Source organism: Trachymyrmex cornetzi, unplaced genomic scaffold, assembly GCF_001594075.2.
Source record: "Trachymyrmex cornetzi isolate Tcor2-1 unplaced genomic scaffold, Tcor1.1 scaffold220, whole genome shotgun sequence".
Classification (NCBI taxonomy): Eukaryota; Metazoa; Arthropoda; class Insecta; order Hymenoptera; family Formicidae; genus Trachymyrmex; species Trachymyrmex cornetzi.
In genome coordinates, this window is record NW_017296848.1 from 132104 (window position 1) to 149229 (window position 17126).

The 17126-nt window shown below is 36.3% G+C and overlaps 1 protein-coding gene across 1 annotated transcript; it reads right to left on the reverse strand.

Annotated features, from left to right (window-relative positions):
* Positions 1 to 12905: 12905 nt before the first annotated feature.
* Positions 12906 to 16998, reverse strand: LOC108760136 (replication factor C subunit 4). The gene is made up of 6 exons (XM_018505937.1): positions 16771 to 16998; positions 15154 to 15429; positions 14046 to 14439; positions 13850 to 13963; positions 13630 to 13713; positions 12906 to 12992 (listed from the first exon to the last, which is right to left on the reverse strand). The coding sequence occupies exons 1-6, from the start codon at positions 16884 to 16886 to the stop codon at positions 12906 to 12908; spliced, it is 1071 nt and encodes a 356-aa protein (XP_018361439.1). The 5' UTR covers positions 16887 to 16998.
* Positions 16999 to 17126: the final 128 nt, after the last annotated feature.

Below are 17126 nucleotides of genomic sequence, written 5' to 3' on the forward strand. Positions count from 1 at the left end.
CGTGAAAACTCTCTACTAATTATATTTAATAATAAACAATAATATAGAATAATAATATAATAAGGCTCGTATGAATATACTGAATAAATAACAATTTTAAGGCTTAAAATAACGAGCAATATCAGTTGACCGATAATAATCACATATATTTTCACACATGTATACTTTTAAACATCTCAAACATTTCGACTTACCAAGTCTTCATCAGTGATCAAACAATAAACAATTCTTAAATTCTCATATCATATAACATTATTACAAACATCGCTGTACTTATAAAATTAATTCGCTCCTATTCTAATCTAGTACACTGAAAAAAATTTCTGGTTGAAAATGGACGAATCAGAAATTTCTGGTTAAAATTGATTAGAATTCTAGTTGAGATAACCGGAATTCTGGTTGATACTATATTTCTAGTAAAATCTACTAGAATTCTTATTTTTATCAGAATAATTATATTAATCAGAATTCTAGTTATCTCAATTAGAATTCTAATAGGTATAACCAGAAAATTCTGATTCGTCCATTTTCTAGCAGAATTACTGTTTAATCCAACCAGACCATTTTTCTCAGTGTATAAACATTTCGCTTCCCGAAATAAGAAATCAATTCAGATGTCCATTCCATAGCACCAAGTGTCCATGATTTTTATGTAAGACTGTTTTGACCAATTCACCGGTACATTTCGACAATCAGTCCAACCATTGTTTCGTCAATTTAATTATCCAAATCCAAGATCTCCACACAATCATTCTAATGTGAAAAATAATATAGAACTATTAATAATAATAAAAGAAGTATTAAATATTAGTACCCCGTTAAATAATAATAATACAGTTATTCAGCAATAGAAAAATATTTTAACGTGTAATTAATATCTTTTTTGTGCACATAAATTGAGTTATATATTTTTAATAGAAACTTTTTCGACGCGAGGTTGTAGCAGAAACGAGTAATAAATAGAATTTTTTTAGGTTTATCTGTAAAAACATATTATACGAATTGATTCCCCGATTCGTTCTCTTCTACTTCCAACAAAAAAATTTTATAATAGAAGAGACTTTTCGAGAGCGCTACCTGCTTTTATCCATTTAGATAGGATTAACGCGCATTAATTAACGTAACCGCGATTAGTATTCCTCTCGTTTCGAGCGTTGACATTTCGGATAAAGTACAGCGTGTTTTGAATAAAAATCAGCATAATTCAGAGGGATTAGTGTAGCCGGTGCAGCGACAATCGCCAGTGTAGCGTGTGACACTGACAGCGCTATTTCCGCGGTTAACAATCGTCGCGGTCGTCGGCATCCTAGTTATTATGACGTTAAATATGTCCGTTCAATAAAGTCAGTTGCAGGAGAGAGAACGCGTGGAACGTTGGATGTCACTCCGGCTATTAGACAGACTTGTGAAGACTACATCCCAAAGAAGCTATGGACGAAAAGAAAATTGTATTGCGGGACAATAGAAAACGTTTCACCGCAAAAAATGTGTCACAATCGTATTTCCTGCACATTTTTGTTTCAAGAAATAATTTCGCGTGTGCATTTTTATGTATTATATAAATTATATGGATACGTTGTTTGTTTGTATCTATTTATATTTATTTATAAATTGTATAATCTATATAATATATACAAGTATAATTAAAAATTTATATAAATACTCTACAGCAGGAATGTTCACGTTATTATTTTAAATTATGCATATATATTGTAAATTGATAAATAATTTATATAAATATTTTGTACAAAAATTATTATTTCAAATTAATTAGTTAATCGGTTAAATTACTTAATTAGATTATTAAATTAATAATTAAGTAACTTTCGTATAATATATACAATGTTAATGTAATTGTTTCATTTGTTTCACATTTCACAGTTATTCCACATATACCATCACAAGTATTGTAAATATAATTATTAACATACATTTCATTTATATAAATTTCATTTATGTTATAAGGCACCATTTAAATTTATGTTACATTATATTTACTTGCATAAATAACGTGACAGAACTGCGATATGAATCAAGCGAACAAATTAATTACGTTAATGGAACGCGACTATCAAAGATTTTATGGTTGAAAATGAGGAAAAAGTTCTTGTCCGGAATAGCGAAAAAGAAACGTCACGTTGTTCTATTTATTAAAAAATAAAATAAAATAAAAGAAAAAGAAATACTGTCTCTCGGTGGTACAAGAAATTCGGACGAGCCTTCGATCACCGGGAGTAACATAATACTCCAAGAGTGATTTTCAGGAGCGACTAATTACGTTAATTAGCAATTAGGCGAGAAGGATGCGCACGGATTACTCGGGCTTTTTACGTGGGTCCGCAATTTCGAATTGCGTCCCGCGGGAGAAACGTAATTCGACCTGAGGAAGGCCGAGACGCCGCTCGCATCCGACGTTTACAGGCTTTATTTTCCGGCACGGCGACGCGGCGTCCTCGTCCCTCTTCGTTGGTACACGGTATTCTCGACGGGGCAGTAAGTCACGACGGGGGTGCGTCGTCGTCCACTCCAAAATTACGCGCGGACGCGATATTGAGTTGATATCAAGTACAGCGCGCACGGTGGTGAGAGAGGCGGGGTTGATATTGTCTCGCGAATGATGAACAGTAGGCGGTCGTGGAGTTGCTGCGAGTCGGGGGAAAAGTCGGGGAAATTGAAAGCGATCCGGGCCGAAGGGAAGCTGCCGGTGAGTTTCCACTTTGATGATTGGCAGCAACGCGATAGTAGATCGGCGATATAATTACCGATGTCTGAACATTATCGAACCTTTGGACCTCTAGTGTCATCAATCAAACGCGCGAGTGGAATTGGAAATTGAAGAAGGTATAATTAATTTTTGAAGAGAGTATTGAAAATATTATCGAATTTTTTTTTTAACAGTAAGTTTACATGAGACATGAAATGTAATAGATACGAGAATTAAGAATTAGGAGAGAAAATAATATGGAAAGTGTAGCAAGATATTGAATTACCAGCGCGCGCATATTATCCATTTGCATTTTATATTTTACTTCTTATTTTGGAAGATATTACACGCGAAAACATTGCGACATACTGGGTGTTTCTTAAATACTGTCCAATATTTCAATATTGTAAAAAGGAATGAGGACAAGTAGGATTTAAAAAATGTGGTATTTTACTGTTAGATATTAAAGAAGCAACGATAACTCAATTTTTTAAGTTAAAAAAGTACGAATTATTTGTAACTTCTATGCATGTGTCAATGTAAATCAATCAATAATAAATTGAATTATTTAGTTTCGAAATAAACAACCTCATAAATTTTCTTAAATCAACTCTTAAGATATTGAAACAATAAATAAATAAAAAATATTAAAATTGATGAATTAAATTTTATTTAATTAACTGTATTATTTTAATTAAATTAACGGCATAGTAAATAGGAGCAATGGCGACCTTTAGAAATGAATAAAATAATTTAAATTGGATATAATTTGATATTATGAATTTAACAAGTGTTGGTATACGCAGTAATTTATAGTAATAATGAAGAAGTGAAAATATATTCACTTCTTCATTACACATCTAAGAATCGATCGAACGTTTCAACTTAATTTTAAACCGTCCTTAATAATTTAGTTATTCTACTATAACGATAAAATTTTACTATATTCGACATATTATTTTTGTACTTGAAATATTCGATTAATTCTTACATATGTAATTAAAGAGTAAATATATTTGTCACTACAAATTTTTATGCACCAAATACCGCATTTTTTATGCTTGCTCTTACGAACATTCCTTTTTATAGTTTTAATTGAGAGTTTTAATATTTTTTTTTATTTAATATATTAATATTTTAAGAATTGGTTTTTAAAATCAAATTTTTTCATGAAGAAAAGCTGATATAGATATATGATTTCAAAGGCTTTGCTTCAGAATATTAAACATTCTATAAAGTTCTACATTATCGTCTTTTCTTAATAGCTTCTAAATGAAGATTTTTTTTAAAGCTCGGAGCAGCAAATAGGCAGGATATTAGCTTTCATTTTTTACTTGTAGTCACCGTTTTGTAAAAATCAGTGGCATGAAAACGTGATTTAGGTAGTACTGTGCCGTCCCGAACTTGTACGTCAATGGATCAATTGAATCAAATCCTTTGGGAAATAAAAAATGGGAAGGTAATATCCTGCCTTTGAAACGAAGCCTTGAGATCATTTGTTCAGAAGAACTTTTCTTTATAAAATGACCTCAGAAACCAATTCCTCAAATATTCGACAACGCTTAAGAAGCAGCGCCGCTGTACTGTCGCCTGAGTTATTTTTTGTCATTCTTTTTTTGACATGTCACTAGAAAGTCATTATCGTTCAAAATGGTCACTATACGTGACCTTTTCTTCCTGAGCTGACTTTGTAAAATATAAATTTTTCATTTATATTTTAGTTTTATTCATATTTTAGTTGCCCCGTATAACAATTGTTTACTGTTGTTCACTAATGGTCTTAATTGCTCTGAAAATTTGCTAAAAAATATTAAGCTAAACGTAGTAGTTGGTGGATATGACCCAATTGTTGGATAAAATGACAAAAGTTTTAAATATTAAGCTTTTAATGATTAGGTATATGACTCTAAATAAATTCGTTATTATTATTTTCTTTTATAAACTATGAGTTTATTTAAAGTTGCGTACATATCATTAAAAGATTAATATTTAATATTTTTGTCATTTCATCCAGTAAATAAGTCATGTCTACTGGTACATTTACTTTTAGTTATCATTTCAATGCTTGAAAAGTTACTTTTTGTCACTTTTTCTGTCAAGAAGCAGCCATTATTTTCACTTTTTTGGTGTAATGACTGCTGTTACACGGAAAGAATGGTTTTGCTGAAGTATTAAAAAATTTAGCTTGATACAAATTTCATTGAATATTAAAAAATTATGTAGGACGTTGGTAACTAGAATGTCAAAACCTTTCGCAACAATGATTCCTACGTGATTATTTTTATCCAACAAATTATTTTCAAATCTGTATCTTATAGCTAAATTTTTAGATACTTCAGCAAAACCATTCTTCTTTTTGTGTAAATAAATGAAGTGTCGAGCTGCGAGAAAAGGGAAAATTCGCTGGTCCTGGAAATCGGGAAAACTTCACGTGGCCCTTATATCTGAGTTTTAACATTTTAGTAAACAGGATTGAAACAGGATTTATATAGCGTATTTCATATATTCCAAGAAATCTATTTGTTGGATTTCTCTCGGGTCCTGCGGGTGACCTTTCGGCGAATTTTTGATCCGTGTGCCAGCGGATTTTTAAATCCGAAAAGAGGATCTGAAATCCCGCATGGCCGCACGACGCCGGCGACGTCGGTGACGGCGGCTCGCTCTAATTTTCTATTTCCGGCTTGTACTGCTCTCGGCGCAACCGCGGCTTAATTAGAAGCACGAAAAGTGGAAAGCAGTTTAGAGGGATAAAGAGATAGAATGAGACACGGGGGTGGAAAGGGGAGGAATGGGAATCCCTTACGCGCGCGAGCCTTCGCTCTCATCCCGAGATAAAAGATACTAACTTTCGAGCTTTATCTCGGCGCGCCTGGTCTGGACTTGCTCTCGGGGATAAATACGCTTGGCTTCGTTATCGATCCCCCGCGACGACGCACCGTCTGATAACGCAGAAGACGAACTTCGTTTTCTGTGGATTCTTACGATTGTCGTTTCCGTCGCCGCGACTCTTCTTGTAAGGCCAGCGCTGAGCGCGACCGAAGGAAGCGAGGCTACTACTGACGTCAGTTGAATTAAATTATAAGAGGATACTCTGTATGTTTATAATTGAATTAAACGGAATTAATAAATTCGCAAATCGCGATTCTTTTATTGCATGTCACGTATAAATGATTTGTATAAATCGATTGTCGTTTGACGATTTTAACTGGCCGCGATTAAAGTTCGACGTAAAACACGAAGATATACGATCCGGAATTTTTTAGGAATTACTGTTCACGACTTTAGAAACCATCGTTCTGTATTGTAACTTCGTAAGAACCTGAAGAGTCAATCTAATCAGTAAATGTGACTGACTTGATACCTGAGATACTTGTCCTCTGAAGATAAAACATTTCGATAAAGAGAGACTTCAAGAACACGTTTCTAGTCTATGTATTTTATGGTCCTCGAATTTCGAATCGAATTGTATGCCAAACGATGTTATGCTCAACTTAAATTTTTACCGAAATTAAATTCCATCATATAGCTCGTTTGGCCTCGATTCGAAATTCACAAAATCGGCTAAATTTAATCCTTTTCTTTGCTTATTCTACTTGTATTAATTATTTAATTTAATTTTATAATTTTTGTCGTAAAATAGGGTGAATTAATAAATCACTAGTCTTTTTATTTTATCTCGAAAACATTAATATGCATATTTAAAAATATATTTATTCAAAATATCCGACTAAAATATATATATATATATATATATATATATATATATATAGGTATAGCTTCTTTTGTCTACTTATATTTTACAAATCTTATTTTTTATTGATCCTTTTTAATTTTGGATAAAAACATAATTAAATCTATATTGCAAGAATAACAATGAAGAATCAATTTAAACGAGCAAAAGCAGGAGAAAAATTAATAACATTTTATTTATGTAAATTAATAAAATTAATTCCCATAACATTTCGAACTTAGTCATCTCTATTGTATAGACATACTTGTTATATTTATTAACTGTTAAGTCTTTTGTTAATTACACTGAGAAAAATATCCAGATTAAACCAACAAAGAGGTTCAACAAGAATGATATTTTGGCAAGACCAAACAGAACTTCTGTTGGTTGTGACAACCAGAAATTCTGTTTGGTTTTAACAAAGTGCCATTCTTGTTGGGCTCTTTTGCCCGTTTAATCAGACCATTTTTTTCAGTAGTGCACGAATGTCATTCTCATACAGGATTATGCCGCGAGGGAAATTATTACAGTCATAATTGTTACAAACAATTTATATTTTTAGTCAAAAGTAGAAATTCTATGACAAAATCTGGCTACGAGACGAACTTTTCATTGGTGGCTGTTTTTGTCAATTTTAGTAAGCTAGAATTAATAAAATAATATCAGTTAGAACGAGGTGGCGTACATAAAAAAAGACAATATATACAGAATGTTTCAAACTTCACGTGACTCTTAACAGTAGATTTCTGAGATCATTTCGAGATGAAAATGCTAATATCAAAACGTCGAGGCTACAATACTTTTTAAATAAGGAAGGTTTAAAGTTAGCTAATCAAAGTTAACCAATTAAACTGTTCGAAATTGGCGCGCTCAAGTATGGCACATTGTACAGTGTAAAGGACGATTAGAAGAAAGGATATTATAGAACAAAATTGATACTTGAAAACATCTTCACTATTGTGCAACGTGCCATGGTTGAGCGCGTCAATTTTGGACAGTTCTGTTGGCTAACTTCAAACTCTTCTTAACTTTAAAAACTACTATACGCTCGACATTTTGGTATTAGGATTTTCTGTCCCGAAATCTCAAGAATCTGCTATTAACGGCTGTCACGCGAAGTCTAAGACACTCTCTACACCCTCCTTGTTCACTCTTGGTTTGATAAGAGTGCTCGTGGTCAGTCTCTGTTGTATCCTACAAGACACAATATTCCTAGAATATTATACGAATATAAAAAGGATAAATATAATATTCATATAACATTTTAGGAAAATTATGTATAGATTTGGAAAATACTGTATAGATCTCTAATAAAAAATATCTCATTCGGTCTTCCATAGACAACAGTCGATTATGCATATGTATCGATATCACTATCGTAGATCTAATTCGAGAATGATAACGCCAGGAGTTCAAAGACCTACCTCCTTGCCTCACGAGTCGATCGGGGACGATGAATAGCTTCATTAGTGTAACATAATTATAATTAATCGAATTGCCCACCACGATTGGTCGAACCCGCTTAAACGGATAATGCAAATTATGTCCGACTCTCACGATAATCATTCACGGGGTAACACGCGGTATACCGAGATCGCGACCGCGTGAAAATCCACGTGAATAATCAATCGACGAGTACGACTATTTTCGAAACGCTCGTACGTTCTAGTTTCGTTTTATAACTGAAAAGGGGATTCGGGGCGACCGATTGCAAGTAAAATGCTGTGTGTGTATGAGAAAGAAAGAGAAGAAAAAAGGGCGTATGTGTGGCACGAAAGTATACTACGAACTCCAGATTTAATGTTGCACGATAGATCCTTATTTAACTTGGGAGAACTCAAAGGCCAAAGCTCGAGAGTGATCGAGGCGGTTAGAGGCCTGAATATCTGCAAAATCGAAGATAGAAAAAGGATACGATGTAAGATCTTAAATATGTAAGAATTCGAGGGGATTTCAAGTTTAAGAAACGAGAGGATTCTACCATATAACATTTAAGATTTAAGGTGTCCTAAAGAAAATCCAACGATTCAGAGAAATATTGTAAGTTTAAATAAAGCGAAAGAGGATTAGTGAGCCGAGTAAGTTCTTAGTGCTAACAGATATTATATATAATTGAAAGTGACAAAGTTAACAAACGTTTCGACTTTTATTAGGGTCATCTTCAGTGTTATAATAAAAGAAATTAAACCTGTAATTATATATAATAAGCAATATCTAACCCTCTTTCATTTTATTTTCAATTTTATGAGTCTATACAATCTTTGTAATTATCATTTTAATTATAATTAAAATTTTTAATAGGGATAAAAAAATTTTTAATATTTTTCTCTCACAACGAACTCTAATAAAATTTTGTTAATTACATAAATTAATTACGTAAAGAAACACCAAATACGATCGAAGCTATAACTAGATCTTGACCCAGTAATAGGCTTAATAATGTTTCTACATGAACTTAAATACATTCCCCAGAGTTCTTCAAACTTCGTGTCAAACACAGCCTTGAAAGTGCAGTAAATTAAAGCTGGGAATAATAATATCACAAATTAAATCGTCAATTTAATTTGTTAATTAAAATTTAATGATAAAATTTAAGATATTTAAGTGATCCAAAGTTACTAGGATTAAAATTTGGATATTAAATATATACGATGATATTTTTCCCCCCTTGTTAAGTCAAAGTTTCTTCAAAGTGTATCAAAATCCGATCAAATTAAAAACTAGGCAAAGTTAAAGGCTGGATAAAAGTCCCATTTGCATTCCCGAAGTTTGATCCTCGAAGGTGGCTCTTCATTATTAAACGCAAAGCGGCGAGTTCCGCGTTGCTCGATAAATTGAGGAGAGACCGGCCGGCCGCGCTAAGAGCACCACGCGGCGGCCGCAGGTTCAAAGAGAATACGCGAACAGGACACTCGGTATGTATCCCGCGGCTCTTTCGAGAGATCTGGAATCTAAATGTGTGGCCAATCGTGCGAGCCTTCGGAGCTGCTATTAGGTACTTCTCGACGCATATCTTACGTATATATTACGAATATGCGTAAAATATGCTGCGTATATACTACAAATGTCTTGCGTATATTAGTAGTATGTACGCGGTATATCTTACGTATATTGGTATATCCCAAGTCCGATATACATAGCACGCAGAATGAAGATCGCAAGTCGCAGACTAGAAACTAACCGAACGTATATTTTAATTATAATAGGACGCAGGAAGTTGGGTAGACTTCAATTTTCGCGGCCTGCGGCCTATTATGATACGTTTCATCTGCGACCTGCAACCTGCGTGCTGCGTAGATCTGGCTTTATTTTTATTTATTTGTCACGAGTATAAAAGGTGAGGCGCCAGCGAGGCTGCTATTCTGAACCTACCTGAGGATGCATGCTGGTACAGAACAGAACAAAAAATTATTGTCACACACATGATGATAATATTACAACCTACGTAGTAGACTTTGACTTAGGGAAAAGAATAATAAGCGTATATATATATATATTAATAGTATATATATAGATATGTACGTATATACCACTAATATACGTGGGATATACTCGCGAGCAAAATTGTCTCTCCCGACTTACCTTTTCTACGACTCGCTACTCCGCTCGCGACGTATCCCGTCACATTCCACGTATCAGCCGTGACACCCGTTACTGCCGCAGGTAATGCGATCCGCCTCGTGACTGCCGTCGTTGTCGACTGATCCCGCAAGCCTGCCGGTACCATCCACGCCTTTGTCCACAGCCGGAACGCGTTATCACGTTATAGGAGGACGGGGACAGTCGAGTCGGGACGATTTGATCGAAGTAAGGGACACGCGAATCTGTCAAATCCTTTCGGAAAGCCTTTTCTCGATCCTCGCGATCTAACGAAGCGACCGGCACGAGGTCGCCGTCAGGCCACGCGCTTCCTCAGGACCTCGACGCGCACATGGAGGCGCGCCGGCTGTACCGTTTCGAGTCCTCTTACCCCGGTTAACGGACGATCCTTCGAATGTACTGCAATTCCACTGAATCGAGGAGACCGGGCGAGGTCGACGCGCCTTGACTCGTCGAGATCAGCGCCGCCGGATGTAGGGGACACCCGGCCTTTTTTTCGCAGAGAACGGAACGACGGACGGAGGACCGTCAGGATCGCGCAGGATGCGGCAGGATGCACCGCCGCGCCGAGGCATGCACCGCAACTAGCCGCCCGCTTCGCCGGTAGGATCTCCCCTCAGGGCGCCGAACATCTCTCGCGGGAAGCTGCGGCTCGCAGAATGTCTTCCTCTTCTGCCCCCTCCTTCGTTTTAGCGTCCTCGCGACGGGAACATACTGCGATCCTCCTCCAAAGTGTACCTCCGCGCTCGCGTTTAATATTTCTCCTCTTAACGTACCTCTGCGAGATCCCCGGAGTAAAATGGACCTCCGTTAAAGGGACGGTAGACCTCGTAGAGCCGGAGCGACGCACCTTCGTGCGGATCGCGACGAGACCGAGCCGTTTCGAGGTGAGTCGCGGAACGTGTCAGGAAGTGTCACGAGGATCCAACAGAAATCGGCCTCCTGCTGCTGGTCCTGTTCGGCGAGGAACGCGGTCAGCACGCCTTTCTCGCGGTGCTCCGCTCTCGCGAGTAGTCCTCTCTCACTCACTCACACACTCACTCACTCTCTCTCTCTTTCTCTCTCTCTGTGCCTCTCTCTCTTTCTCTCCTTTCTCTCCGGAAGTCACGACCTCTACGCCAGCGGGCGAGAGAAAGAGAGGGAGAGATATCGCCGAGGAGAGAAACGACGTGTACTCCTCCGAAACGTCGTTACTCCAAAACGACGTAGTGAAGGACGATGCTGCAGCGGCGGCGGCGGCGTCGGCGGCGGCGGCGTCGTTCACGCCCCCGTTCCTTCCCGTCCGTTCCCCTTTCTCTCACGACGCGACACCGACCACGGGGACGCCGTTCGCACAGAGGGGGAGGAGGCGTCGGCGGCGACCTTCCACCACTCGCGGAATAACAATGATCCACCCGCGTTATCGGGAACGTGGAGCCGTGGCTCCGCCGTGTCGTGGAACGAGGCTAGACAGCCGCGCTCTAGAGGCACAGAGTACGGCGACGATCGGAGGCGGAGGAGGGAGGGGGGAGGAGGGGGGGAGAGAGGGGGAGAGGGCGGAGAGCAAGAGCGAGAGAGCGTTAGAGTCCGTTTTCTTTCGGAGCAGAAAAGGGAATACCGAACTGCTCTCGCGCGACGCGAGGTATCCACGAAAATGACGCACGTGCGGCTCAACGCGGCCACCGGCTTGCCGAACACGTAAACGCGCGCGTTGTCCTTCTTTTATTTTAACCCCTTCACGTACGACACGTCCCCGAAGAGAAGCGAGCGGCGACGGCGGCGGTCTCGCGGCTCTCGCCTCCTTCCTCGCCAACGCCTACACGATACACATTGCACGCAGTAGCAACGACGCCCCTACACGCCGAGCGTCAGTGGTGCTCAGCGAACGGCGTCGGCGCCGAGACGCTGAGAGCCCCGGTTCCCACCGACGCCGGGATGGGTTTTCTTCGTGTAATTGAGCGCGTTTCTTTTCGCACACGTTCGGGATTTTTTTTAGAGTTCGTCGTAATTTCTGTTCGACGCTTTGATTGTTTGGGATGATGCTTTGTTTTTTTGAAGTCTGGAAAATTAAATTCGGAGCGAAGTATAGGGATATTTTAGATGCGCGTTTGTGAGATTGGTCAGCATCAAGCCCCTAGATTTTCTAGTGAATGTGGCGCTACTGTGTCTGGTTTATTTATAGACATATATATATATCCCTAGATAGAAAATATCTAGACCTGCTAGTTATATTTTATATCTTAGTGTTTTTATTCCCTAGTTAGTTAGGAACTTTAAAGCTCATCAAGAGACCTCTGTCGAAAACGAATTTTTTTTTAATACTGAAATTATACTAAAATATTAAGAAACTCGCAATCTAATTGCGATATTCGTAATCAAAGTTCTGTAAGTCTTTATAGAACAATTTGAAAAAAAAAAAGAAAATCGCTCTGGTATCTGCACTAAAGTACAGTTGAGGTGTAGATAGTTTTATTTGTTACAATGTTCTAAGAATTAAATTGCAAAATCTGTACTCCGTACGAACTTTCGTTGCTCCATAAAACATAAGGCAGAAGAAATCACACGACAAAATATTTCCAAGAGACAAAATTTGATAAAATGCAGATATGTATCTGCACCGCAAATAAGGTGTAGATGAGTTGATCCGCCAATCCTTAAAACGTTAGTTATTTTCTTCAGAACTTACAATTCTAAAATATTTTTTTTAATTGTTTGGACATTTTTAACAATCTTAACTTCTTTACATTGATATACCTAAAGATTATAAAAGGTCGATAAATCATAAAACAACGTGAACAATTCTATGAAAATATATAAAATCTTTATAGTATTTACATAACGTAAAAGCTACGAATATAAATATATAACATAAAGGAAAATTTATTTTTCTTATCATTTGCAAGTCATCAAAGTAGTAGAAAACACATTTAACAGTTGTATATATTCATCGCTTCCTTCTGTTAATCTATAATCACATTCCTAAAAAAGAAAATTTGTTCTTATTTACAATGCAGTTTATATATGAATGGCTCAACTTTTCTATCCAGAATTTTCAAACTCTCCAAAAGATGCCGAATTTCCTACGACTGTTGAATCTCTTATAATAGTAGAGTCCCTTCTGCTATAGAGTGAGACTGATCCGAGGCATACTATATTACTAGTTATAGAATAGCGGCGAACATGGAAAAAATTAATTCAGCGCAAGCTGAAGTAGAGCTATGTCATCAAGTTTTCGCCTAAAGAAGTGATTAATCCTTCAAAAATTTTACTACGTTTGCAAACTCAATTCGTTGGCAACATACTTTTCAAATCTTAGTATATGAGTATAAAAGTGAGTATATGAGTATAAAGGTGTATAAAAGTCAGGAATATCTAAAAGGAGATCTTTGCTGAACAATTCGACAGTCCAAAGATTTTTATTCTGTAAGCATAGCATCACAGCCAAAACGTTGGGAGAAATATAAGCATATGAAGATGGAATACTCAGAAAAAAGAAACCTAAATTGGAACTAAACATATACAGTTCCGCCATTACTAAAATTCTGGACAGAAGTTGAATCATCCTTGTATTATTCTTTTTGTTTATGTATACACATTTACATAAAAAGCCACTTACGCCGAGCACGTCGCCAATTATCGCCTTTTGTTTGTCAGTTAATTCATCGGAGAAAATAATTCTCTCGTTTAATTGTTCAATTACCTAAAATATAACATAAATAAAATTAAACAAGATTAATTTAATCATTGATTATCACGATAAAATTATTTATTACTTTTCTACTATTATTTAATAAATTTTTTTATGTCTAAAATGGCGAAAATAATTAAGACAGTACCTTTGCACCTGGATATCCTTCCAGCAGCAAATTTTCAAGTGACTTCTGAACATTAATGTAATTCCCTTTTTTACAAGCTTCCCACAGTACATTAATTTGTTCATCGGGAATTAGCTGAAGTAATAAATGCATAATTCGAAATTACTCAGTCTAGTCATAAAAAATTTCTATGTTTTTTACAGGAATATATATTTACCCCGATAACGTCGAGTGCATCATCTGCGGTGATCTCACAGTCTTTTCCTTTCAATCGCGTGATCGATTGTAAACACATGACAGCCTGTCTTAAATCACCACCTGATGCTTCAACGATTTTTTGTAAGACGCTTTTATCGGCTTTTAGATTTTCTTCGTTGCATATGTACTCGAGCCTGGTAATACTCTTCTCATCGCTCAGTGGCTTAAATCGAAATTTCGTACAACGCGACGCTATCGGCTTGATGATTCGTGACAGGTAGTTGCACACCAAACAAAAGCGCGTACTGTGCGACTCTTTCTCCATAATTCGACGAAGGGCTGTTTGCGCGGCACCAGTCATACTATCTGCCTCGTCTAGGATGATAATCTTGAATGGCGGACATTTCTTTCCGCTGTAAATATAAAAAATTAATGTTATTTTTGTATTTTACTATTTTATTTTTATAAATTTTAATTAAATAAGAATTATATTATGCCTCAGATTTGCACTTTTGATCATAAACTGCAGTACAGCGCGCGAGATGTTCAAATGAGATGATCAACTCTCAAATATTCGTGTCAGATTAATTTGATATTCGTCAATAATAAAATAATTTTGTCAATAATAAAAAATTTACAATGCAATTAAAAAAAGAAGGTTACATTTAGTCAAAACACATGTTGGTGCTTAATGATATTTTTTTTTGTAAATCTTATAATTTCTATTATAGTTTAAGAAAATGCGCTGATTAATCACCAATTATTTTTTTCGCGACTCACACGAATATTTGAAAATTGAAGTTGTTTGCTCATGTGTCTCAGAAGTTCACTAATCTTGTAGTTCTTTCTGCAATTATGAGCATTTTTTGTCTTGTTGCTAATAAGAGATACTAAAACACTTCATTAGTTCTCCTTGATAACAACAAAGTGCCTTTTTCTGAACAATCTCTTGCTGAAATTCTACAGTCATCAGACCTTTTACTGGTTCATCATTGGCATTAATCATTTAATCAAATAATTTTTTGTTATTACTTCATGCACAATTCATTATTGTGACAGTTTTTACAAAGATGGATTTGCAAAAAGCCACTGTGGCTTTAGATTAAGAAAAGTTTGCTTAAACTTACTCTGGTCCAATAGGATTAGCTCTGCGCAACGCAAAGGATTTGATCTTTTCTCTTACAACCTGAATACCTCTGTCATCAGAAGCATTCAGTTCCAGTATCCTGTCCTTGTACATGCTATCAAACATCTGCCTCGCGGCTGCGTGGATGATGCTAGTCTTGCCTGTACCTGGTGGTCCATAAAACAGCATGTTGGGAAAATCTCCATGTTCCATTGCCTGCCGTATTACGTTCACCACCTCCGTTTGTTCCACAATATCGTCGACATTTTTCGGCCGGCTTTGAACAAAATATGAATAAAATGAAAACATTTATCCTCAAATCTAATTCTTTTCATTTTCTTAAAGGAAAAGTCATAATTTTTAGATAAAAATATTTAGATAAAAGAAAAGAATAAAGTATAACCTTCTGGAACTAAAGTCAAAATCTATAACATAGTTATTGATACTGGATCTGTGAAACAGCCTTAGGCAAAAATATTAGGCATTATTAATTGTAACTTATTAACTATTTAAAATTTTAGCTCAAAAATTAATTTGACATTGTGTGTGTGCTGTGAATTATCCTTTGTTTCTTTTAAACTTCTGTATATTGCCAGTTATTAATACTTGACAATGTAAATAAAGAATTTTAAATAAATGAAAAAATATAAGTGCCTAATATTTTTAGTACAAAGCTGTACTTAATATACATTAACTAAAATGCACTAATTAATTTAAAGGAAATCATATAAAAAAGAATTTGTGTAAATATTAAGTTTATTTTATATTTTAATTTTAATTTGTAACAAAGAATATCATTGAGTGAATCTAAGACCGGAATTAGACTATGCATTGAAGATTGAGATTAAAGATTGAAATTTCACCAATAAGGACAAAGAAATTTCAGTTTTTTTTGTTCTGATTGGTCAAACTTCAATCTTTTAATCTTCAATCTCATTCTTCAATGCGTAGTCTGATTCCAGCCTAATAGATCTATCATCAACTCCGAAGAGATATAATTGAGTCCACAGACATCTAGAGTTGTTCAGAAGACATAGGAATATTCTCTGAATATCTTTAGGACGTCCCTTGGAAATCTATGCTGTAGGTGATAATCCATGTAGACAAACTTACATAGTTGTGTAATCATACATAAAGAAAATTATCGTAGTTCTATCATAAGGACTTATGTAAAATGCAACTGGATAATTTGCTTTATGTATATATTTATACAAATTTATCTGAATAAGCCTATGAACGCATCCAGATCCGGAAGGTTAATAGCAATTCTGAGATTCTGTAATTTTTAATGCAAATATTATATTATCGTTGTACAGATATTACATATAGTTAAAAATCTGGGTTAAGAATAGTATAACAATATCGACATTGTGGTTAAGAGTTAGGATCATGGCAGCAAAAAACTTTGAGCAGTAAAACATAAGCAGTAGCTAATTGGTCAATCATAATAGAGATCATAATATAAACAGTGGCAAATCCAACATGTTGATTTCTTTCCTGTTTACGTCTTATTGCTTCAGTTTTTCTGTGTATCATGGCTCTTACAAGAATCTCAATACAGAATGTCTCTTTCTGCGTGAAAGGTCGAGAGGTTAATCTTGCCTTAGCACGCACTCACTATTTTTCCACCCATGGCGTCAGGTCCTTCTTGTTGTCCTTGGCCTGAGAGGTCGACGGTTTCTTTACCTCCGCTGCCGGAGCACCCAGTTTTCCGGTTTTCAAAAAAGCGTGCATTTTTAATTCCAGCTACAATTGTGCAGTACTTACGGCTGCCGCCTACCACCGGCTTTCTACGAGCTGCTACGAAGTACGAGATCTTTCCCGCCTATTCATCGCCATCTAGCTTTAGGGCTGCGCACAATGAAAGGAACAGGGATAAGGGAACAGGGAACAGAGAATAATGCTGGATTCACACTGCATCCGATTTGCGTCGTACGACGCTCTGCAACTAATCAGAAAACAGGATTCCGGTGG

What these genes read in the sequence shown, in the direction of transcription:
- LOC108760136 (XM_018505937.1), bottom strand. Translation starts at nt 16,886, where the DNA reads ATGCACGCTTTTTTGAAAACCGGAAAACTGGGTGCTCCGGCAGCGGAG. An exon ending in ACGCCATGGGTGGAAAAATA is followed by an intron (nt 15,430 to 16,770) that starts GTGAGTGCGTGC and finishes TTTTGTTCAAAG; the next exon opens with CCGGCCGAAAAATGTCGACG. An exon ending in GCTAATCCTATTGGACCAGA is followed by an intron (nt 14,440 to 15,153) that starts GTAAGTTTAAGC and finishes TTATATTTACAG; the next exon opens with CGGAAAGAAATGTCCGCCAT.